The sequence below is a fragment of the Tupaia chinensis genome, unplaced genomic scaffold (assembly GCF_000334495.1).
Source record: "Tupaia chinensis unplaced genomic scaffold, TupChi_1.0 Scaffold146140_1, whole genome shotgun sequence".
Lineage (NCBI taxonomy): Eukaryota > Metazoa > Chordata > Mammalia > Scandentia > Tupaiidae > Tupaia > Tupaia belangeri.
Window position 1 is genome coordinate 3,860,808 of NW_006205995.1, and position 22,248 is coordinate 3,883,055.

General features: G+C 39.3%; 1 protein-coding gene across 4 annotated transcripts in view; it reads right to left on the reverse strand.

Annotated features, from left to right (window-relative positions):
- Positions 1–22,248, reverse strand: part of GALK2 (galactokinase 2) — a 147,456-nt gene that overhangs the window by 36,526 nt on the left and 88,682 nt on the right. For all 4 annotated transcript variants that reach the window (XM_006168778.3, XM_006168777.3, XM_014584266.2 and 1 more), the window contains 2 exons: positions 15,499–15,597; positions 13,880–14,032 (listed from right to left, as the gene is read on the reverse strand). In XM_006168778.3, the coding sequence (XP_006168840.1) occupies positions 13,880–14,032; positions 15,499–15,597 (252 nt within the window). The remainder of the gene's footprint in view (positions 1–13,879; positions 14,033–15,498; positions 15,598–22,248) is intronic.

Sequence of the window (22,248 nt, forward strand, 5' to 3'; positions counted from 1 at the left end):
TGATGCCATTTTTAAAATAAAGACATGAGCAAAGAACATTCTTCTGACCTTGTTTGGTTAGCACATTAATTAGTGTTTCTTGTGGTGCTGGCTGGAGCTACCCAGACACAGGTTGACCCACTCATTCATTCATTGAATTAATTCCCTCATGTTCTATATCCCAATGTATACCACAAATAATTTGAGAAAACTTATAAACATATACAGAACACAAAAGAATAAACATATCAGGGCTGGCCCCATATGTTAACCAAGTGGTTAAAGGGAACTGGATCCTACCTGGCTAAATATGATTTGAATACTGACCCTGACAGCTTGAAAAACAAGCCAGGCACACGTGTGTGCCTGCCTAATATCCTAACAGGACGTAGAAATTGAAGATAAGTGACTATGGCAAGATGACACCCCATTGGGGATGCCTTCTTCCTCTTTCTCTCTCTCTCTGGCTCCCTCTAGTTTAGTACACCTGTCCTTTGACAATTAAAAACCACTTTGGGGAAAAAGAATAAGAAACATATGTCTATTTTACATGGGAAGAGAGTTGATGTCAATGATGTCCTATAGAGAAAGCTTTTGGCAACACGGACTCAGAGTCGAACTGAAATAAGCAATGAAACACTCACAGAAATAATAGTGGTATATGACTTACAATTGCTTTGTATTTCTTATAATTTAGCAACTCAGGAAGATAGGTATTATTACTCTATTTAAAAGATGAGAATAAGGGACCAGCAATTAGTTAGCATAATGGCTATGTCACTGGACTCCCATGTAGTCGACTGCGGTTCAAGTCCCACACCCGGTGGCTGAAACTCACGCTGGGCATGTGTGCATGTGTGCACAAGATCCCGAGAGGAGAATGGAGGAGAAGGGATTACAATGTGGTCATCCCCCCTGAGGGAGATTTCTCGCTTTCTGTCTCTCTGTCTCTCTGTCTTTCCGGTGAGAGCACACGCCCTATAGTAAAAACCTCTCAAAAAAAAAAAAAAAAAAATGAGTAACTTGCCCAAAATCATCTAACTACCAGGTTGTCAGAAAGTCATGATGCATTTTTGCATAGAAAAACAGAAAAAATACATAACTTTCCAACAAACCAATAGTAGATAACAAGAGTTGGGAATTGAATCTAGGACCTATGCTTCTTTTTTGTTTCCCCAAGCTCATATCCTCAGTGAGGTATGGATCGGGGCCAGCAGGTGGCGTGGTGATTAAGGTGCTGGACTTCCACATGGCCGACCATGGTTTGAGTCCTGGACCCGGCGGCTTGCTTTCTCACTTTCCTCTGTTTCTTGCTCGGTCTCTCTGGTCAAATTAAAAAATATAAATAAATACATAAAATAATTCTTTAAAAAGAAAGAGAAAAATGAGGTATGGATGACATTTATTTTGTATTATTCATGTTCAAATCACCACTCAAGATGTAAACTAAACTAAATGCGAACATTCCAGTGACTTAAAGACACTTGAATAACTGGGTTCCTTATGGAAATAAATAAATAAATAAATAAATAAATAAGAAAAAAAAAAGAAAAAGAAATTAGGAAAGAAAGAAAAAAATGAAAAAGGAAAAACATCGGAGAACTGCCCCAAGTGATGAGAGTGGGCTCTAAGGACTTTTTAGTCTACAATGATCTGCCAGTTTGCATTCCATCTCCAGCTGAACCAGTCACATCACCCCAGGCTCTTGATCCAAAAAAGTGGGCCAGTGATGTGTGGGGAGAAATTCTGTAAAGAATGCCTGAGGTCCACAAGATTCAGTTTTCAAAGGCAGACTCTGTGTGCTTTTCCTCTGCAGACAGAGGCACCAATATAGAAGTTCACATTCCAGCACAATATCCCAGTTTGCAGTTAGTCCAATTGTCCACTTCGCCTTCAGCTGGAGGGGCCACACAGCCACTCTGATGTGTATTTCAATTAAGGATGAAATCTGCCACATGCCCTCAGTGACAGCTGCACAGGCCTTGAGCTGTTGAATTGCACTACACAGAGGGAGTAAAATAGGAAAGCCACTTAAGCTCTTTGAACTTTGGCTAAGGAAACAGAAATATGACTTGCAGCTGAGGGATGTGGGTGGGTAAGACCACTGTTGCTCAAAGACAGAACTTCACTAGAGAATTCAGCACTTGTGGCCCTGGTAACTGGCGTACTTCACATTTGTGAAGATGAGCCATGAGTCACCGCTGTGGGTGATTGTGTCACAAGTTTCTCACTCAGTAGCAGGGTGGGAAATAAGAGAAAGTAGTTCTTTGTCAGCATTCACCATTTTCTTTTCATCACAGCTAACATTAAGTGTTCATATCAGATATCATTTCTGGATGGTTCCTGAAGGTTGTCCCAAGTTCTGTGGACAAGGCAGTCAGGCAACAAACACTTTGTCCACAGATATGGAAAGAGATACTGATACAAAGTGGTAGGATCTCTGCCTTGGATTGGTTTCTCTCAGAAGCAGGCCAAAAAAAAAATAACTTAAAGCTAAGATTTTGTGGGGAGAGCAATTCCAAGAAGCACTGATAGAGGACTCGCAATTGAGAAAAGAAGGGCAGCTATACCAGGTACTGACATGGACAGGTGAGGTTGGCATGGCTGGGCTCTCTAGACCTGTATGTAAAAACCTCGGATGTATCCTACCCAGGCAAGCTGTAGTATTTACATACTAGCGCCCAAGTTATCATCAGTTGAGGCTGCTCAGAAATGTATTAACTTTTTGTCACTTCCAGGTTATCCCAAATACAAACTAAAACATTAAGCATTCTCCTTCAGTCCCAAAAACGAAACAAAACAACAACAAAAACTCTTCATCTTGAGATTCCCCATGGAGTTTCTAATAAGAATGAATAGTAGGGACAGTGCTAAGATATAGACCCTACCTTAGAAGCCTGTCAGAATCCCCCTCTCTGACTTTCCCATCACAGTCAGTAGTCTTTTTTTATTATTATTTTATTCACTGTCATTATTTTATCTTTTTTCACATTTTTCTTGAAGTTGACCAGAGAGAGGCAGAGAGAAAGCAAGTGAGAAAGCGAGCTGCCAGATCTGGGACTTGAACGGCAGTCAGCCATGTGGGAGTCCAGCCACCCTAATCACCACACCACCTGCCAGCCCGCAACAGTCAGTAGTCTTGATGTAGCCATGAAAAAAGTACCAAATCAGGCCAGCAGATGGTGTAGTGGTTATGTCATTAGACTCCCACATGACCAACCATGGTTCAGGTCTGGCCGGACCTGGTGGCTTGAAAATCACACCAGGTGCATATGTGTGCATGCCTGAAATCCTGGGAGAATGGAGGAGAAGGGATTATGGCATGGTGATCCACTCACAGAGTGATTTCTCACTTTCCCTTTCACTGTCTGTCTCTCTGGGGAGAGTACATTCTCTAAGGCAAAAATTTCTTTAAAAAAAAAAAGTACCAAGTCTTCTCACCAGGTCAGCAAAGGGAATGATCTCTAATCCCTGCTCTGAGTTACCTCTAAAAACAATTTGCTTGGGAACCAGCAGTTATCGTAATGCTAATTCGCTGGATTCCCACATAGTCGACCGTGGTTCGCGTCACAGACCCGGTGGCTTAAACTCACACCAGGCGCGTGTGCGTGCGTGCCCAAGATCCTGAGAGAAGAATGGAGGAGAAGGGATTGCGGCATGACCATCTCCCCTGGGGGGGTGATTTCTCATTTTCTGTCTCTAATCTCTCTCTGTCTGTCTGGCGAGCGCACACACCCTATAGCGAAAACCTCTCAAAAAAATAAAATAAAATAAAATAAAAACAATTCACTCAACAGGTTGTTTTCCAAATGACAAAAGCAACTATGTTGTTGCTTATGGTTATATAAACCTCAAGTGCTTATTGTAAAAGTTTCAAAAAATACATAAAAGTTTGAAGTGTAAAAAAAATCTGAATAAATGAAATAATCTGTAATCACTCCAATGAGCTAACCACAAACCGCCTACATTCCTTTACGCTTATCTACAAATATATAGTTTGACATAAGTAGGATCATACATAACTGCTTTTTAAAAGAATTATTTAATGTTTTGTTTATTATTATTATTTAATTCACTAGAGAGAAAGAGGTAAAGTGAGAAAGCCAGGCCTGGGACTCAAACTGCAGTCAGCTATGTGGGAGTCTAGCACCTTAACCATCATGCCATCTGCTAGCCCCTTATAGCTGCTTTTATTGTAAAGACTTTTCTTTGCTTATCTTCCCCACCTTTCAACTATGTAGAACCCTTTCCCAGTATCCCACAGTGGTTAGTCATTTCCATGACCATATTCCATTTATAATCATTACAAATACACTCACCACACTGACCTTCTCCTGTCTTGGTCATCCATCCCCATTGTTGTGTTTTCCTTATTAGTTTGCAGGACACAGAATACATCTGGCACGCAGAAAGGACCTACTACAATCTTCTCTGCACCCTCAGCACAAGCCTCTCTCTTCTCTAAGGCAACCTCAAGCATTGTGTACTGGCCCCCATTCATACTTCACTTCTAAAGGCTATAGTGGAAACAACAGAGTCCGAAACAGACCTGGATTCTTTGACTCAAAACAAATCCTGACACACCTTGATATGGCATTCCTATTATGTAAAATGAGGTACTTAACGGCTACTTTACAAGCTATTATGAAGATTAAATAAAATAACAACACAAGAATGCATGTAAACAGAGTAAATAGAATATGGATCCTGTATACCACAATACAAGTAAAAAGTAAAATTCTTCATTCCTAAAAGTGACCACTCCTTTTTGTTTTTTTTTTTCACTGTCCAACGACTTAAACCGTGGCCATACTCACTATTTCTAGGCCTTCAGTAACCACTCTAACTATTAAATATGACCTCCCAAAGGTCCTTCTTTATCTGCAAAAACCACTACCAAAGCCACAGGTCTTTTTTCAGTTCTCTTAATCTTTAATGAATCCATGGCTTCTGGCACTCCTCAATACCCATTTAAATTCCCTCTTTTTTTTGGTGGGGAGAGGTTTTTGCTATAGGGCACGTGTGCTAGCCAGACAGACTGAGAGAGACAGAGAGACAAAAAGCGAGAAATCCCCCCCCGGGGGGGATGGCCATGCCACAATCCCTTCCCCTCCATTCTCCTCTCGGGATCTTGGGCACGCACGCCCACACGCCCGGTGTGAGTTTTAAGCCACCGGGTCTGGGACTCGAACCACGGTCGACTATGTGGGAGTCCAGCGATATAGCCATTACACTAACTGCTGGTCCCTAAATTCCCTCTTGAAGTGACCTCTATGGCCTGAATTTTCCTGGTATTCCTCTCACCTCTATGTCCTTCTATTTTCTTCAATGACTCATTTTTCTATATTTCTATATTTTATTGAATCTTCCAAGCACATCCTCTGACAACCCTATTGACTGAAGACTTTTCCTTCATTCATGTACATCTGCATGCAATGAATGTTTACTGAGTATCTACTACTTCCCAGGCACCAGGCAGACAGCAGTAAATAAAGCACACATGACTCCTGACCACAGGGCATTCACAGTCTACCAGAGGAGACAGGAGTTAAATAAAAATTATACAGTGAAGAATAATTCAATTTGTGATAAATTGCTATAATTAAAAAATATAGGACATGGTAAGAGCATTTAAAAGTGTTCAATCTAATGGGGGAGGGGAGGGGGATTAAGGAAAACATCTTCAAAGTCTTGTACCTAACACTTTAAAAGGTCTAGTCATAGTTTCTCTCATATCTCTCCTTTTTTACCCATCCTTGCTGCTACTGTAAGACCCACTTCTCAAACAAGGCAAAAGTTCCTAACTGCCAGATTAATACTGCTAAAATACCTAGCTAACAACATTAATGGCTCCCCACTGCTCCATCCCTGCCTGGGTGATCCTCAGCAGAGCAGTGAAGGCCATGCCACAATCTGGTTCCACTAAACACATCGCCCTCATTCCCCAGTATATAGGGCCTCCGCCACATGGTCTGGACTTACCATTCTCTGAAAACTTCATATTAGAGTCTTGGCAGAGTATGCTCTACTGAATCAACAGGCGGAGTGGAATTGGCCACATTCTTGAGTATTTGGTTTTCCTCTGCTCAAATTTAAGGAAACTGCCAAAGCCCTAAGAATATCGTGCCAACTTCTCACATTCTATCACCAGACAGAGAATAAGCACCATATCAACCACTAAGTGACAGGAGCTAAAAAACTGAAACTGATGGCCCCTGACCAGACAGGCCCTGTAAAGAATTACTATAAATTTTCCTTTAAGTGTCAAAGGACCACATGAAACTCTATCCTTCATTGCTTCACCAGTTGCCATAAGGGTATGCAAAAAGCAGCAGTATAATTACCCTTCTCCACTAGACTTCCCATAATATAATACTTTTTATCACCATCACACTTTATTCCTCAATATAATTAAGGGACATTCTCTGTTATAGACATAAAACATTTCTGAAAAAGTTTAAGCCATGAAATATGTGCAAAAGAAAAAATGTGTGGCCATTAAAGATCTCTGGCCACATTGTTAATTTAAGAACAAAATAATGTGCTTCATTTAAAAGTATTATTTACACAGTAATAATTATAAATCCAATTGAGTTTTGCTTTGAAATGTTTTAAATTTTAGTTTAAATGTTCTACAAGACTCTGACTTTTAGTTAATCTACATCGATTTGTTTTTGAAAGCTGGTGGAGAGAGAATGGGAGAAAAACAGAAATAACTTGGATAGGAGAAATTGTCAACATTAAAGCAAAACAAAGAAAAATTTCCTTTACTGGTTTAGTGTACTTCTCTGTGCTGACTAGATACAAAAGACACTTATACTTAATAAAAGGATCTTGGAAGGAGAAGAAGAGAAGAAAAAATAGGTGTTATTCTCTACAGTTTTGCCATGTGGAGCTCTGTCTAATCAGTCTCATTTTCAAAACTTACTGATTAGTCATTCTCCACTAACACTTCATTATTATTTTTTGAAGACAGAAAGATTATCCAAATTGAGATGAGTTTTTTTAAACCTTTTTACATAGAAATTTGTTTTTTTATTTAATAAGCTTATTTTCAAAAAAAAAAATAGTCATTCAGATGTCAAAAATAAAAGAACAGAATCATATTGCAAAGAAAATAAGTGTGGCGAAATCCCAGCCTAGAGTCCTAAGCAAAAGCATATTCCTAACATCAACATCTCTGGGTGCAGCCCATATTAGCAGTTTTATCTTAATTTCTCTTTTGTACAGGACCTTGGATTCTAGTGATTTGCAGAAACACAATTTAGAAAATATTCTCCATTTCTCAATGTTTATAAAGTCTTAAAATTTTATTTTTTCCACATTTCAAAAAATTCAGACTATTTAAAACAATGTGTTTTATCTACAGCAGTAGAGGGGAGTGTGTGGTATAAAAACAAATTCAGATGCCAATTTTGTTACCAAAGTACGCTGAAATGCACGTGGAATTATACAGTGAAAACATCCTCAAGAATAGGAGGGTGTGATATGGATTAAGGTCTTGAACTACTACTATTTTTAGTCATTCTCCACTAACACTTCATTATTATTTTTTGAAGACAGAAAGATTATCCAAATTGAGATGAGTTTTTTTAAACCTTTTTACATAGAAATTTGTTTTTTTTATTTAAAAAGCTTATTTTCAAAAAAAAAAATAGTCATTCAGATGTCAAAAATAAAAGAACAGAATCATATTGCAAAGAAAATAAGTGTGGCGAAATCCCAGCCTAGAGTCCTAAGCAAAAGCATATTCCTAACATCAACATCTCTGGGTGCAGCCCATATTAGCAGTTTTATCTTAATTTCTCTTTTGTACAGGACCTTGGATTCTAGTGATTTGCAGAAACACAATTTAGAAAATATTCTCCATTTCTCAATGTTTATAAAGTCTTAAAATTTTATTTTTTCCACATTTCAAAAAATTCAGACTATTTAAAACAATGTGTTTTATCTACAGCAGTAGAGGGGAGTGTGTGGTATAAAAACAAATTCAGATGCCAATTTTGTTACCAAAGTACGCTGAAATGCACGTGGAATTATACAGTGAAAACATCCTCAAGAATAGGAGGGTGTGATATGGATTAAGGTCTTGAACTACTACTATTTTCAAAAGAGATGCCCTTTTTCTAGCTAAAACTCAGAAGACATTCCTTACATCCTGATAACTTTTAGTACAGAGAGTCACCAGCATAATTTTTTTTTTCTTTACAGTTTTTGCCATAGGGAGTGTGGGCTCACTGGAAAGAGACGGAGACAGGGAAAGCAAGAAATTGCTACCCAGTGAAGGAAAGTCAGAAATTACTACGCAATGCCATGTCACACTTCCTTCTCCTCCAGTCTCCTCTCCAGATTTTAAGTACACATGCACATGCCCCTGGCATGATTTCCAAGTTACTGGGTCCAGGATTCAAACCATGGTTGCACATGTAGAAGTTCAGTGCCTTAACTGCTACATCACCTACTGCATAATTTTATTTCTCATTTTCTTCTTACATCTGTGGAAGAAAGTATTTTATATGACTTGTACTTCTTTTGTTCATTTATGGATCTGGTAGAGGATATCTGATTTTGTGATTAAAACTTGAAAATAATGCTTATGTCTGTGGTCTCCTTAGGAAGGCAACACTTCCTCGTTGACCTCAACATGAAAAGTCAATAAGAGTAAGGTCTCAAACAAATGAAGCACAAATATTTTCCATCTCCTGAAAAAGTAAATATATCTTAAAGGAAAGAAAAAGTTCATTGAATCCTTCATATTGAAAACTTTGTTGCAGGAGCCAGTGGGAGGCATGGTGGCAACCAGGCACTGGATTCCCACATGGCAGACCACAGTTTGAGTCCTGGACTCAGAGGCTTAAAAATCATGCCAGACATATATGTGTATGTGCCCAGAAGTGGAAAGGAGGCCAAAGGAGAGGGGACTGTAGAGTGGCCATTCTCCCTAGGGGGTGGTTTCTTATTTTCCCTCTCTGTCTCTCTCTGGCGAAAGCACACACCCCTTGGCAAAACCTAGTAAACAAAGTTCCTTACACTACTTCTACTGCATATATGCACCGATTAGCTGCTACGAAAAATTTAATGTTAAAAATTCATTTTACATAATTTTCAGAAATTGCCTTAATGAGTCAATTCCAAATTTAAAACATTTAAGTCATGTTTTTAATTATATATGTAGCCCCCAAATTTTTTAGAAATAAACAACTTTTATTTTTCTGGGATATCATATCTCCACTCTCTTCAACTTCACAACTTCAGGAGGTGAGAGTAAGAAGTGCTAAATCAATCATGAGATATAATTACACCTTACACATCTCTCTACAAGCTGTAGGCCAGCGTTGGGCACATAATCAGCACTTGTAACAGAACTGTGAAATTGAGCAAAATAAATAGGAAAGAGCAGGTAAGACAAGGGTAGTCATTCATTTATTCAACAGATGTTTATCCGCTGCCTATATCAGCCTAAGCACTACATCAAACCTTAAGTACATAAAAGTCAACAAGAGGGACACAGTCTCAGCTCTCAGGAGAAACTGAGTCTCAAAGAGGAGCTGTAAGGTCTCAAACAAATGAAGCACAAATATTTTCCATCTCCTGAAAAAGTAAATATATCTTAAAGGAAAGAAAAAGTTCATTGAATCCTTCATATTGAAAACTTTGTTGCAGGAGCCAGTGGGAGGCATGGTGGCAACCAGGCACTGGATTCCCACATGGCAGACCACAGTTTGAGTCCTGGACTCAGAGGCTTAAAAATCATGCCAGACATATATGTGTATGTGCCCAGAAGTGGAAAGGAGGCCAAAGGAGAGGGGACTGTAGAGTGGCCATTCTCCCTAGGGGGTGGTTTCTTATTTTCCCTCTCTGTCTCTCTCTGGCGAAAGCACACACCCCTTGGCAAAACCTAGTAAACAAAGTTCCTTACACTACTTCTACTGCATATATGCACCGATTAGCTGCTACGAAAAATTTAATGTTAAAAATTCATTTTACATAATTTTCAGAAATTGCCTTAATGAGTCAATTCCAAATTTAAAACATTTAAGTCATGTTTTTAATTATATATGTAGCCCCCAAATTTTTTAGAAATAAACAACTTTTATTTTTCTGGGATATCATATCTCCACTCTCTTCAACTTCACAACTTCAGGAGGTGAGAGTAAGAAGTGCTAAATCAATCATGAGATATAATTACACCTTACACATCTCTCTACAAGCTGTAGGCCAGCGTTGGGCACATAATCAGCACTTGTAACAGAACTGTGAAATTGAGCAAAATAAATAGGAAAGAGCAGGTAAGACAAGGGTAGTCATTCATTTATTCAACAGATGTTTATCCGCTGCCTATATCAGCCTAAGCACTACATCAAACCTTAAGTACATAAAAGTCAACAAGAGGGACACAGTCTCAGCTCTCAGGAGAAACTGAGTCTCAAAGAGGAGCTGTACAGACAAATAATTGTGGTAAGAACCATAACTGAAAAATGCGAGTGCTATAAAATATAAAAAATGTCCTGCCTTAGTCTGAAGTAAGGATGTCAGAGAGGCTTCTCTGAGGGAGATTTAGACTGAGACTTTAAAGAGGTCTAGCAGAGAAGTTCCCTGGACATGTGTAAAGTTTCTGAGATGAGAATGAGTCACATGTCTGAAATATAATTGGTAAGGGACACGAGGAGATAAAGAGGATGAGGTGCATAGGCCTCGGATCTTGCAGTTCTCTGGATGATAATAAGGACTTTTTACTTAATTGCAATGAAATGGGATTTAAATTTCTAAAGTATCATTCTAAATAAGATTTTAAGACAACCATGGAATTAAGAAATAGGGAAAAAGCTAATGTAATAGTCAATAAATAATGAGGCCAATGAAAAAATAAAAGGTGAGGGGAAGAACTGAATTTAATTTTAATATGGCCAGTTTGAGAGGTTTATGATTCACTAGAATAAAAATATTCAGTAAGGTGTTGGATACCCAGGTTTAGAGGTCAACCAGAAAGATCTAAGTTGAAGATGTTCGTTCGATATTCATCAACATAGAGATAGAAATTAAAGCTGCAAGAAGATGTAAGATTAATCCAAGAAAGGCCACAAGAAAGAAAAGAAAAAAGGTAAGCCTAGACTTGGAAGAACTCCAACATTTAAAGGTCTGTTAGAGGAAGGTGAAATCTAGTATCCCCTCACCCACGGAAAAAAAATAATAAATAAACAAAGAAACAAATAAAACAAAAACTAGGGACCAGCAGGTGTCACAAAACTAGGGACCAGGTGGCTGGACCACACATGGTCAGCTGTGCAATTTGGATCCAAGACCTGGTGCCTTGGAAAACACACTGGGAGCATGTGTGTGCATGCCCAAAATCCCCAAAGAAGGCTGGGGGAGAAGGGACTGCCTGGCGGATCAGCCCTGGGGGTCAGTGATTTCTCACTTCTCTCTCTCTTTGATGAGCGCTTGTGGATATATATAAAACTAAAAAAAAAAGAGAGAGAGAGAGAAGAAAACTAAAACCAAAAATACATGGCAAGAAAAACAGAAGAAGAAAAAAGAGTAAATGGATTGCAATGAAAAAAAAAGGATAAGAATGTTTCAGGAAGAGATTGGTTAACTTTGTTGAAAGAAAAGGGAAGGAGCCAGCAGGCAGCATATTGGTTAAGGTGCTGGACTCCCACATGGCCAACAGTGGTTCAATTCCTGGACCTGGAGGCTTGAAAATTACACTGGGCACATGTGCTTGTGTGTCCAAAATCCCAGGAACAGAATAAAGGAGAAGGTATTGTGTCATGGCCATTCCCCCGCCTCCTATGGGAGAAGAAGGTGATTTCTCATTTTCTTCCCCTCTGTCTCTGTCTCTCTCTAGCAAGTGCATATGCCCTATGGCAAAAAAGAAAAAAATTTTTTAAAAAAAGGAAGATAAAGGGATAACAATGAGGAATAAGATGAAGACTGAAAAGCATCCACTGGATTTATCAATAAAAATAATCTGCGACCTGAGAAATAGCGAATTTAGTATTTGGAAGGCAGATATGAGAGTTTAGTAGAAAAAGAAATGAGAGGGAGGCAAAGTAGTAAAGGAAACATATATAGAGTAATTTTTGAGAAATTTAGCTGAGAAATTTTGAGAAAGCAAATGAGAAAGTAGAACTATAAATAGTAATCGGAGAGAGTTGGGAGGTCTAAGGTAGTTTTCTGCTTTTGTTTTTAATGCAAAATACCAGAGTGTGTGAAGTCCATGGAAAGAATTCAGTAGAGACAGAGGTTAAAGATGACATGAGCTCCCTACAACTGCACTGGAAGAATGGCTTTGATAGCAGATGCAGAGACAAAGAGCATGTAAATATGGTGGCAGGAAGCCAAAGCCTGTGTTACCGCATCTATTTCCAACATAAAATATAGAATAGTATCATTTTTGGAAGTTAGTCAAGATGAGTTGGGTAATGAGAATTGAGAATAATAAAAAGGACTGAGATTGTTACTTCTGAAAATAGAGATTTCAGCTGTATTTAGAGCCTGATGATGGTTGGCGATCATGAATCCCAGGTAATACTATCAGTATCCTACAGGAGGTCAAACCAAGAGTAAGAGAAAGCACAGTGGAGTTCCTGACCCAGAATCCATTCCCTAAGCTTCCCCCACAGTAGCCCTGCCTCGGATCTCTCTAAGTTTCTAGTTCCATTATGTGCCATTCTGGTCCTCCATAACATTTCATTTCTGTGTCACTTTTTGAAGCACTTGATTACTTACTACCTGATCACACACTAACCATTTTCTATGGCATTGCCCTAATTATAATTCTTCTCTACCTTTATTTTTGAGAGATTTTTACTATAGGGCAAATGTACTAGCTGGAGAGGCAGAGAGACAAAAAGTGAGAAATAACCCCCTGGGAAGAAGGCCATGCCACAAAATTCCATTTCCTCTATTCTCTTGGGATTTTAGACATGCATGCACACACACACCCAACAGGAGTTTTAAGCTGCTGGGTCCAGGACTCAAACCTGACCCAGGTTTGAGTGGTCAACTACGTGGGAGTCCAGCAATGCAAGCACTATGCCGTCTCTGGTCCCATAATTCTCTTTCTACCCTTATGTCCTATATACTTTCATATATTTTCATGATTCTAGGTGTACCACAGGTGTACCACAACTACTTCCTAAATAGATTTAAGGCTTCACTGTCAAGGCTCTTCTAATCCATGGAACAGAGAATGACCAAGATTCCTTTTTGGTTTGTTTCCATAACAGACATGTAGAGGTCTTCTTCCTGTACATGGGGAGGTTGTAACAAACCTACGTTTTTGGAGTGGCCAGTAACAGCTCAATTCAAAAAGTACATCTGAGAAGACCAGGAGGGGTGAAGCTGCCATCGTTTGATGAGGAAATAAGACCAACTATGTTTACTCACTATCAACTGTCCCCAACTATCTTTCTCTACCCATAGGCCCAACTCATGGCCTGTGTTTCATGGAGGCAAGCTGTTCTTTTCTCTTCAGTGTCACCCCAGAAGAATGAACTATAAAGTTCATCTAGCTTCCAGAAGTTAGAGGGCATCCCTATTAGTTTATCAGATTCCTGACTGGAATCAGACTACTCCACACCCAAGACCTTCCATTAGAATGTTGCTGCTGTGCCAGGCGCGTGTGCGTGCGTGCCCAAGATCCCAGAAGGAGAATGGAGGAGAAGGGATTGCAGCGTGACCATCCCCCCTGGGGGGTGATTTCTCGCTTTCTGTCTCTATGTCTCTATGCGCCCTACAGTGACAACCTCTCAAAAAAAAAAAAAAAAAAAAAGAATGTTGCTGCTGTCAGAATGTTTCCTTAAAATTTGAGACACAAGATAAAGTAATAGAAAACAAAGAGAATAACGAAACAAAAAAGCCAACTTTGAGTTTCACTTGTTTGCCAACTTCATACCTTTGCAGCCAGCCGACACTCCACCACTCTGATATTGAAATGAGCAGTTGCTGCCTTATTCATTTCCACACAACTGTTGGCAATCACAAACACTGCCCCACTTGGGAGTTTCACATCAGTTGCCCTCAGAGGACTAAATTCTATCAACTTGGCCTATTGGAAGAAAAATGATAAATGAAATATAATTTAATAGAATTCAAAAAATGTTTAAGCATTCATGCATTTATTTACCTTAAAAATGTCATCTCAAATGCATTAATTTATTCAATATCATTTATTGATTTGTAGGCACTGTACTAGACACTAGAGATACAATAATAAACAAGACAGACATTATTCCTACTCTCAGACAGCCTACAATCTAGTGGAAAAGCAGTCAAGTAGACAAACAAATATAGGTAAGTTGTGTTACAATGGTAGCAAAGTGCAGGAAGCTACTGTATAGATACATAGTTGAGACATCTGATCATATAAAGCCTAGTGTGGGCACTATTCCTTTGAAAAGGGGAAATCTATTATAAATAGAGAACTAAAACATGAGCAAGAGTAGGACGGATTGAGGATTTCTTTCCTCTAACAGCATGCCAAGAGAAGGAAAGAGTTTACTTAAGTCCAGAGACAATAAACCACATAGAGTGTTAAAATTTGGCTGCAGCTTTGAGTTTAAGGGCTAAGAAGTAGTGAGAGGCTAGGATGGAGGAGTACAGCAGGGGTCAGATAGTGAAGTGCTTTGCAAATCCAAAGAACTTGGACTCTGTTCAGAATCTATAGCTAACTTACATTAACATCATGACTCTGGCTCTCATGTCTGGCTATCAGACCTCATCCAAAACACCCAGAGTATTTTCTTAATATTGAACCAAATTTCCTCATGTCTCATATTTTTGGCTTAGAGGAATCAACAACACGTATTCTTAATAAGAAGAAATCTAGGTGTTTTTAGAAAACAGCCAAGCCTATAGAAATCTGATGAAAAACTAAGAAAAGATTTTTAAAGAAATAGCTACTTCTATTTTGGAAATGGACAACAACCAAAACCTCTGCTCTGCTAATGGAGTTGGATAGCCAAGGGGAAGCAGTATTCAGCTAAGGAATTCATTCCTGGCTTACCGTCAACATTCTTTTTCCCACCGCCGAAGCCCCAGAAATGTTGATGGAGAAAAATGATACCAAAGAGTAAATTATAAAAAGAGGGGTTGTGAATATATGTGGTAAGAGAACTAACATTTGGGTTTAAAACCAACAGGAGATTATGAAAAAGCTATGAGATGAAGTGATTTAGGATAGGAGAGGGAAAGGAGGTCCTGATAACTAGGGAATTATGAAATCTCATCTTAACAATGAAAAGAAATAGAAAAGAGAAAACAAACAAACAACTAGACACATGACAAAAATAGAAGACCTGAGGTATAATTCTAGAAGATTAAAGGAGAGGCAATCAGCATGAAACAGAGTAGGTTAACTGGCAGGAACCTTGAGTTACAAAGCAGTTGGGAAATAGCCTACAACAGAACCTAATAGAATAGGCTGCCCAGAAACAAGCATGCTGGAGATCTGAAGGCCTTCCCCCCATGTAACCTTCCCTAATTGGTATTTCCAAATAGCTTAGTGCCACCTACAGTTCCTTCTTCTGCAAGAAATGATATGGACTGATCCATGCCTCCTCCTTCAGTGCCAATATACCGCTCACTCCTGGCGCAGATTTCTGCAAGCTCCACCTGCAAGAGTAAAAGTTGATTTGTACTGTGAATCCAGTCATATTTCTCATCTATTTCTTACTCTAGGCATGACAAATAGATTTGAATTCTGATGCCAACTTTGATGGATGAATAGCTGCCAAGAACATTGCAATATCAAGGACTCCAGACCACCATTGAACCCAACAAGAAAACATACCAAAATTAATTAGTAATGGATGGCTATGAAATATATCGACAGTGCATGCTTTTTATTTTTGCTATCTCTAAAAGGTTCCACAGGGCAAGCAGTTTTTCCTATATTTCTGTTTACTCCATCTTTCTCTAGACTGATATCACTCAAAATCTCACTGGGCACTTATCCATTTCTGCCTCAACTTTCTTTGTCTACCACAATGGATTATTCCAGATTCTACCCATAGCCAAATTCAGATCATCTGCCTTTATTTTCCCAACTAAATTAATCCTGGCTTTCTGCCATTTCCATTTAATATAAGACTCAGAACTAGTGTCAGCTTACCCGAACTATCTTCCTCTAACCAAGATGATGGGTCTCAATAGAGGAATGCAGTTATGATCCAAACTGAAAATCTCCATATATCAATTTAAGAATCATCAGTGGCTTCCTACTGATAAAGAAATGAATGTAAACTCCTCAACCTGGCATTTCAAAGCCTTCGAAAATCTGAGACAAATTTGCATATGAAATTGTAGCATCTACCATTCTTTTCAGCTAGATTTGTCTCCTTGACCTCACACACATGTTTATGCAGCCTGGTGTTAATTCCTGTCTTCTCTCCTATATAAATCCTACTGCAGCTCAATACCTAGCTTGCTAGCTAACTACTATGGGCAAGTCCCCAGACAGGCCATTCAAATCTTCCTCCATCATGGAGTCATCCTTAAATATTATTCTCCACTATGGTGACCTCTTTTTGAACTTCTACAATGTATTTAGCTAGCATCATCTATTTACTTGCACTATTATTCATTCATTCACTTTTTCATTCCTCTAAAACTTAATTCACGCCCTTGGGACCAGCAGATGACATAATGGTTACTTCGCTGGACTCCCACGTAGTCAACTGCAGTTCCAGTACCGTAACCAGTGGCTTAAAACTCACACTGGGCATGTGTGCATGCATGCCCAAGAGGAAAGTGGAGAAGGGATTGCATGGCCGTCCTCCCTGAGGAGTGATTTCTCACTTTCTATCTCTCTGTCTCTGTCTCTCCAGTGAGTGCACATGCCCTATAGCAAAAAATCTCTCTCTCAAAAAAAGACTTGATTCAGGCCCTTATTTCTCACCCATTCTACTATAAGGTGTTCTTAGAGTGATTATTATGAGATAATGAAAATTATCATTCCTCACTTGCTTGGTTGTCAACACCTTTATGCACATAATTCTCAGCAGGTATACAAGGTCTTCAATGACTTAACTCTTGCTCACTTCTCCAGCCTTCTCTTTCACCACTGCTCCTGTAAACTCTAAGCTCCAGCCTTCAGGAATACTAAACAAATGCTGTTCTTCATCACTGCTGGGCTCCCTCAGCTCTCAGTTTCTTTGTACGATTTTCTGTCCTCCTTGTTCAATATTCTTCTCTCCGGCACTTTCCATCAGCCAACTCAAGCATCACCTTCCCCTGAGATCCACACCACCACCCAAATGTACACACACACACCATATAATCTGTCATCTGAACTCCCTGTTTATACATCTATTGGCATTTCTTGAACCATTATTTAAGTGTGTGGTTATTTGTCTCGTTATCTATCAATCTATGAGAGTCCATACATCACCTAGACCAGAGTCCATTTAACTAGTAAGAGCTGAATCACAGCGTTTATTAATGCTCCTTACTTGTGTCATGTTTCTATCACATCTGTCTCCCCAGAAAATTTTGAGTTATGTGAGACATGGATTAAGTGTAGCGTTTCTTATTTATCCCCTATTTTGCATAACACTAAGCATGTAATAAATCCTAAATAAACACCTGCTACTTTTATTTTATGAGAATGGCTGCCCATACACCATCAGACAGAGTCTATAAGCTTGTTGGTCATGTGTATTCACTAACATTAACTTTGTCTTGTGACACAAGGTAAACTTAGAATCTTTGATATAATGGGCACTGCACATGGCCTGCTGACAAATGGAGCCAATGACATGTCATAATAGGCACATTAAAAATCAGTAACCAGAAGGTCAAAACACTTGGATTTTTTTTTTTCTTTTGTTGGAGAGGTTTTTGCTATAGGGTATGTGTGCTCGCCAGAAAGACAGAGAGAGACAGAGAGACAGAAAGTGAGAAATCACCCCCCAGAGTGGGTGGCCACGCTGCAATCCCTTCTGTTCTCCTCTCGGGATCTTGGGCACGCAAGCACACGCGCCCGGCGTGAGTTAAGCCACCTGGTCCAGGACTCAAACCACGGTCGACTACATGGGAGTCCAGCAACATAGCCATTATGCCAACTGCTGGTCCCAAAACACTTGGATTTCAAATGAGAGAAACCATGTATCCAGATAAAGCAGTACATTTGGTATTTGGTGAGGAATTAGTGAGACCTGGATGCTCTCCTAACTGTGACCCCTGGGCCAGTGTGAAAAGTCACCTCCTTCAACAGCAGTAGCAGTCACATTTACAGACTGCCACATATGTGTGACGTATACTAAGTACCAGGCACTTTCTCTTTGTGAGCATTCACTCCTTCAAACTCTGAATAACTCTCTTCTATCAGCATTATACAGATGAGGAAAATGAGACTTAGAGGGATATAACTAGAAGAGAAAGAGCCAGATTTTGAACCTCAACCTTCTGACTCTAAAGCCTATGTTCTTTTCACAGTGATCTTCTCCTCCCAAAATGGACATAATGTAACCTATTTTTCACTACCTCAAAGAGAATGAAAAAAATGAGATTCACCAAAATTTAAGAACTGTTACTTTTAAGAGAAAAGAAACTAGGCCATTATTTAAAAAGTATGCTCTTTTTTTTTTTTAATATACTGTGTGGCCATAATTACATACTTTATTACAAAGAGAATTTTAATTTTTCAGACAATCTGGCAAAATTCAGAGGAAACCCAGTATCTTGAATTCTGAAGGATCTTCTAGAAGTCCCTAGGAGAATTCCTGGGAAATTTGTATCAGAAAAATTCACCTGCAGTGCAGGGACATCTCTATACCTGTTACTACCTCTTATACTGAATTCTGATAGATGGATCCCATTACTAAATAGATAATACTCAACAGTTCAAAATGGAGAGAGTGCACACACACAATAAAGAAAAGAAGTTGAAAGATAAAAGAAAGAATAACTCAATTTACAGATCCCCTAGATGCATGAGGGATATAAAAGTAAATACAGAAAGAAACCAGGACCAGAAGCTTCCATATCTCTGTCCAAGCCCTAACTTTCCTACCTACTAGCTGTGTGACCTTAAGTAGATTATTTAAACTTTGAGCACTTACTATATACTAGGTACTGTTCTGTTACTTTGCCTGAATTATTTACTTTTCAAACAATCCTATCAAATTGTTATCTCTCAGTTTTATAGATAAGGAAACTTGTACGTGTGTGTGTGTGTGTGTGTGTGTGTGTGTGTGTTTAAGAGAGATGTTTTGCTATAGAGCACATGTGCTTACCAGGGAGACAGAGAGACAGAAAACAAGAAATCACCCCGAGGGAGATGGTGACATCGCAATCCCCTTTCCTCCAGCTCCTCTTTGGATTTTAAGCACACATGCACATGTGCCCTGCACTGAGTTTCAAGTCACCAGGTCCAGGATTCAAACCGTGGGCAGCCATGTGGCAGTCCAGCACTTTAACCACTATGCTACCTATTGGCTCAAAACTGAGTGGACTTAGTTGAAATTAGGCTAATAATTCCTAAAGCTCATGAAATTTGAACTTTAATTATCTACCAGTACCTATACTCTTAATCATCAAGGTACATTACCTACCATCCATAATATGGAGAAAAGGGCTGGCCACATGGTATAGCACTTAAACACTATGTACGGGGAGCAAGATCTCACATGGCCCAGCACAGTCCAAGTCCTAGGCCCAATACCTTGAAAAACATGCTTGGTCATGCATGCTCAAGATTGTGACGGGATGGAGAAATAAAAAGAAAAGGATCATGACCCCATCCCCACTGGGAGGGACTCCTTCCCTCTCACTGGTGAGTGTACCTACCCTCTGGCAATTAAAAAATTTTTTTTAATTGCTACCTCCCTAGCCATGGGATTATTGTACTGAACCATGAATTGTATACTTCACAAACAACAACATTTACAGTGTTCTTTATCATGATACGATTATTAATTTTGTTATTTTTGCACAATGAGAATGGAATCATTTGATCTATACAAGAAAGTAGGTCAGTCCCAAGCTCAATGTTAAGGCAGTTATAGCTCTTCTGGAATACAGGATGATTTTTTAAATGTCCAGGGAAAAAGAATTTGAAAGACTCTTAGAACAGTTCATCCACCCTGGAGAATAAAAGAAACCTGGGGCAAAGAGGAAAGCGTGTCCCATTTCAAGCTTTTCAGGCTAATTGAGAGGTGGGGGACTCCCACCCACAAAACAAAACATGTCTGTAATGAGAACCTCAACTGCAGGCCACCAGCTGGTTTCTCAGTGGCCCTAGCTTTCACATTCTAAAAGTTTATGAGAAGTAAAGAAACTGAAATCAAAAATTTAAAAAAAAAAATCTCAAATCTCATTTAAGGAAAAGAAAACTTGCAAGCTTCTGATAGTAATAAAAAATTAGGACCACAGCCTAAGCCAGAGATAGCATGACTTGAACTCAGAGAACTCTTAATGTAGAGAGCTTAACAGCATCAGGATATGAATGAGGAGAGAATGACTATCATCTGGATGATGTGAGGGATCCATGTGAGCAAATCTTTTAGATCTTTTGGATATTGGAATGCAACCATAAAATGTCCTTCAAGAATTATAGCAAAGGCAGAATGACTAGCAAAGGCATTAAATAAACACTCCATATCTACTTAAATTATGTAAAATCTCAATAGACTTCATGAGAATAAAAAGAAGCTGTCAAAACACATTTATAAAAGCATATGGAAAAGAAACCTATTAGTAGCTAACTTCACAGAAAGATTCAAATGACCTGAGGACTCAATTTTATTTAGCAAAGGACAAAGTCATCTTTCTACCCAATGGCTAAGGCATTCTGGGGCTTTCTCACTTCTCTCCATCCCACAAGCAAACACACGACCTGAAAACCTTCAAGCAAGAATGACAAAGCTCTAACCATTAAAGGATTCACTCCTATCCCCACCAATGTATTTTCTTCTGCTCTCACACTAGAGCACTCCCAGAATTCCAGGTACCTCCAAACTAATCATTTGTGGCCTTTGGCACTCTATTCCTTGCTGCAAAACACTAATTCTGAGGATCATTCAGGCTGACAATTTGACTGCATACAAAACTTTTCCAAACTTCGTAGCCAATTAATTATTATGTATCCTGACTGCTGCCCTCTGGAAGGTTAGAAAACTTACATTATTCATACACCATCTTTTTATGTGGGGGAGGTGGGGGAGGCTTTTGCTGTAGGGCAAATGCACTCACCAGAAAGACAGAGAGAGACAGAAAGCAAGAAATCATCCCCCAGGGAGGATGGTCACGCTGCAATCACTTCTCTCCACTCTCCTCTCGGGATCTTGGGCATGCATGCACGCGCACCCGGTGTGAGTTTAAGCCACCAGGTCTGGGACTTGAACTGTGGTCAACTACATGGAAGTCCAGCAACATAGCCATTATGCCAACTGCTGATCCCCACACACACCATCTTTTAAAGCTACTGAGGATAGTTAATGAGACTGGTTTAGCTCTCTGTATGGTTTCCCTGAAGTAGCTTGGAAAAGAACCAAAGGTCATGTAGACTCTCTAAATTAAACAGCTTATCCATCTACTGGCCAGGGGTACTCCAGAGAAGAAGAGAAATAATGGGGTTAGATTAATAGTCAGTAGAAGGGCTAAGGATTCATGAATATGTTGCCTACCTAAACCTGGATATTTATAAAAACAATAATAATACAAAAAGACTCAATATATTAATACAGTGAACTTTTGTTTAGTAGTTCTAACGAGATTGTCAAAAGTGGAAATACATAAAAAGGAGTGTTCATCTCTTTGAGTTACTTAATTATGCCTATGAGAAGCATAACTATTTAGAACACCAGACCCTAACCAAATCAGTCATAGTGCTATTGTCAGTCACCCTAAGGGCAAGTCTGTAGAGAGCAAGGAAATAAATAGCCCCATTCATTCAATCATTTAATTAGTGTCCTACAGATAGGTGAACAGACCAGCAGCTATGTTCAAGGAGTTCAAGGTATTATCTTCAAGTGAGTAAGTCTTTCCAAAGAAATTGTAAAACCAGTGGGTCAAACAGCTTCTGCATGCCCCTCCAGAGCTGCCATCTACCTATCTTCACCTGTTATTTGTCTGGGAGGCTACCCAGGATGAACTACATCAATAGGCTCCTATGCATTCTGCTTCCCCTTAGGTTCTTCCAGAAGAGGACTCAGGCAGGATACAGGAGAGGAGGAGTGGGATCAGATTTCCCCCTGCCAGTGACTCTTTGAGACCCAAAAGCAGTAACAATCCAGCTACACACCTAGTCCTGGTTTTCCCTAC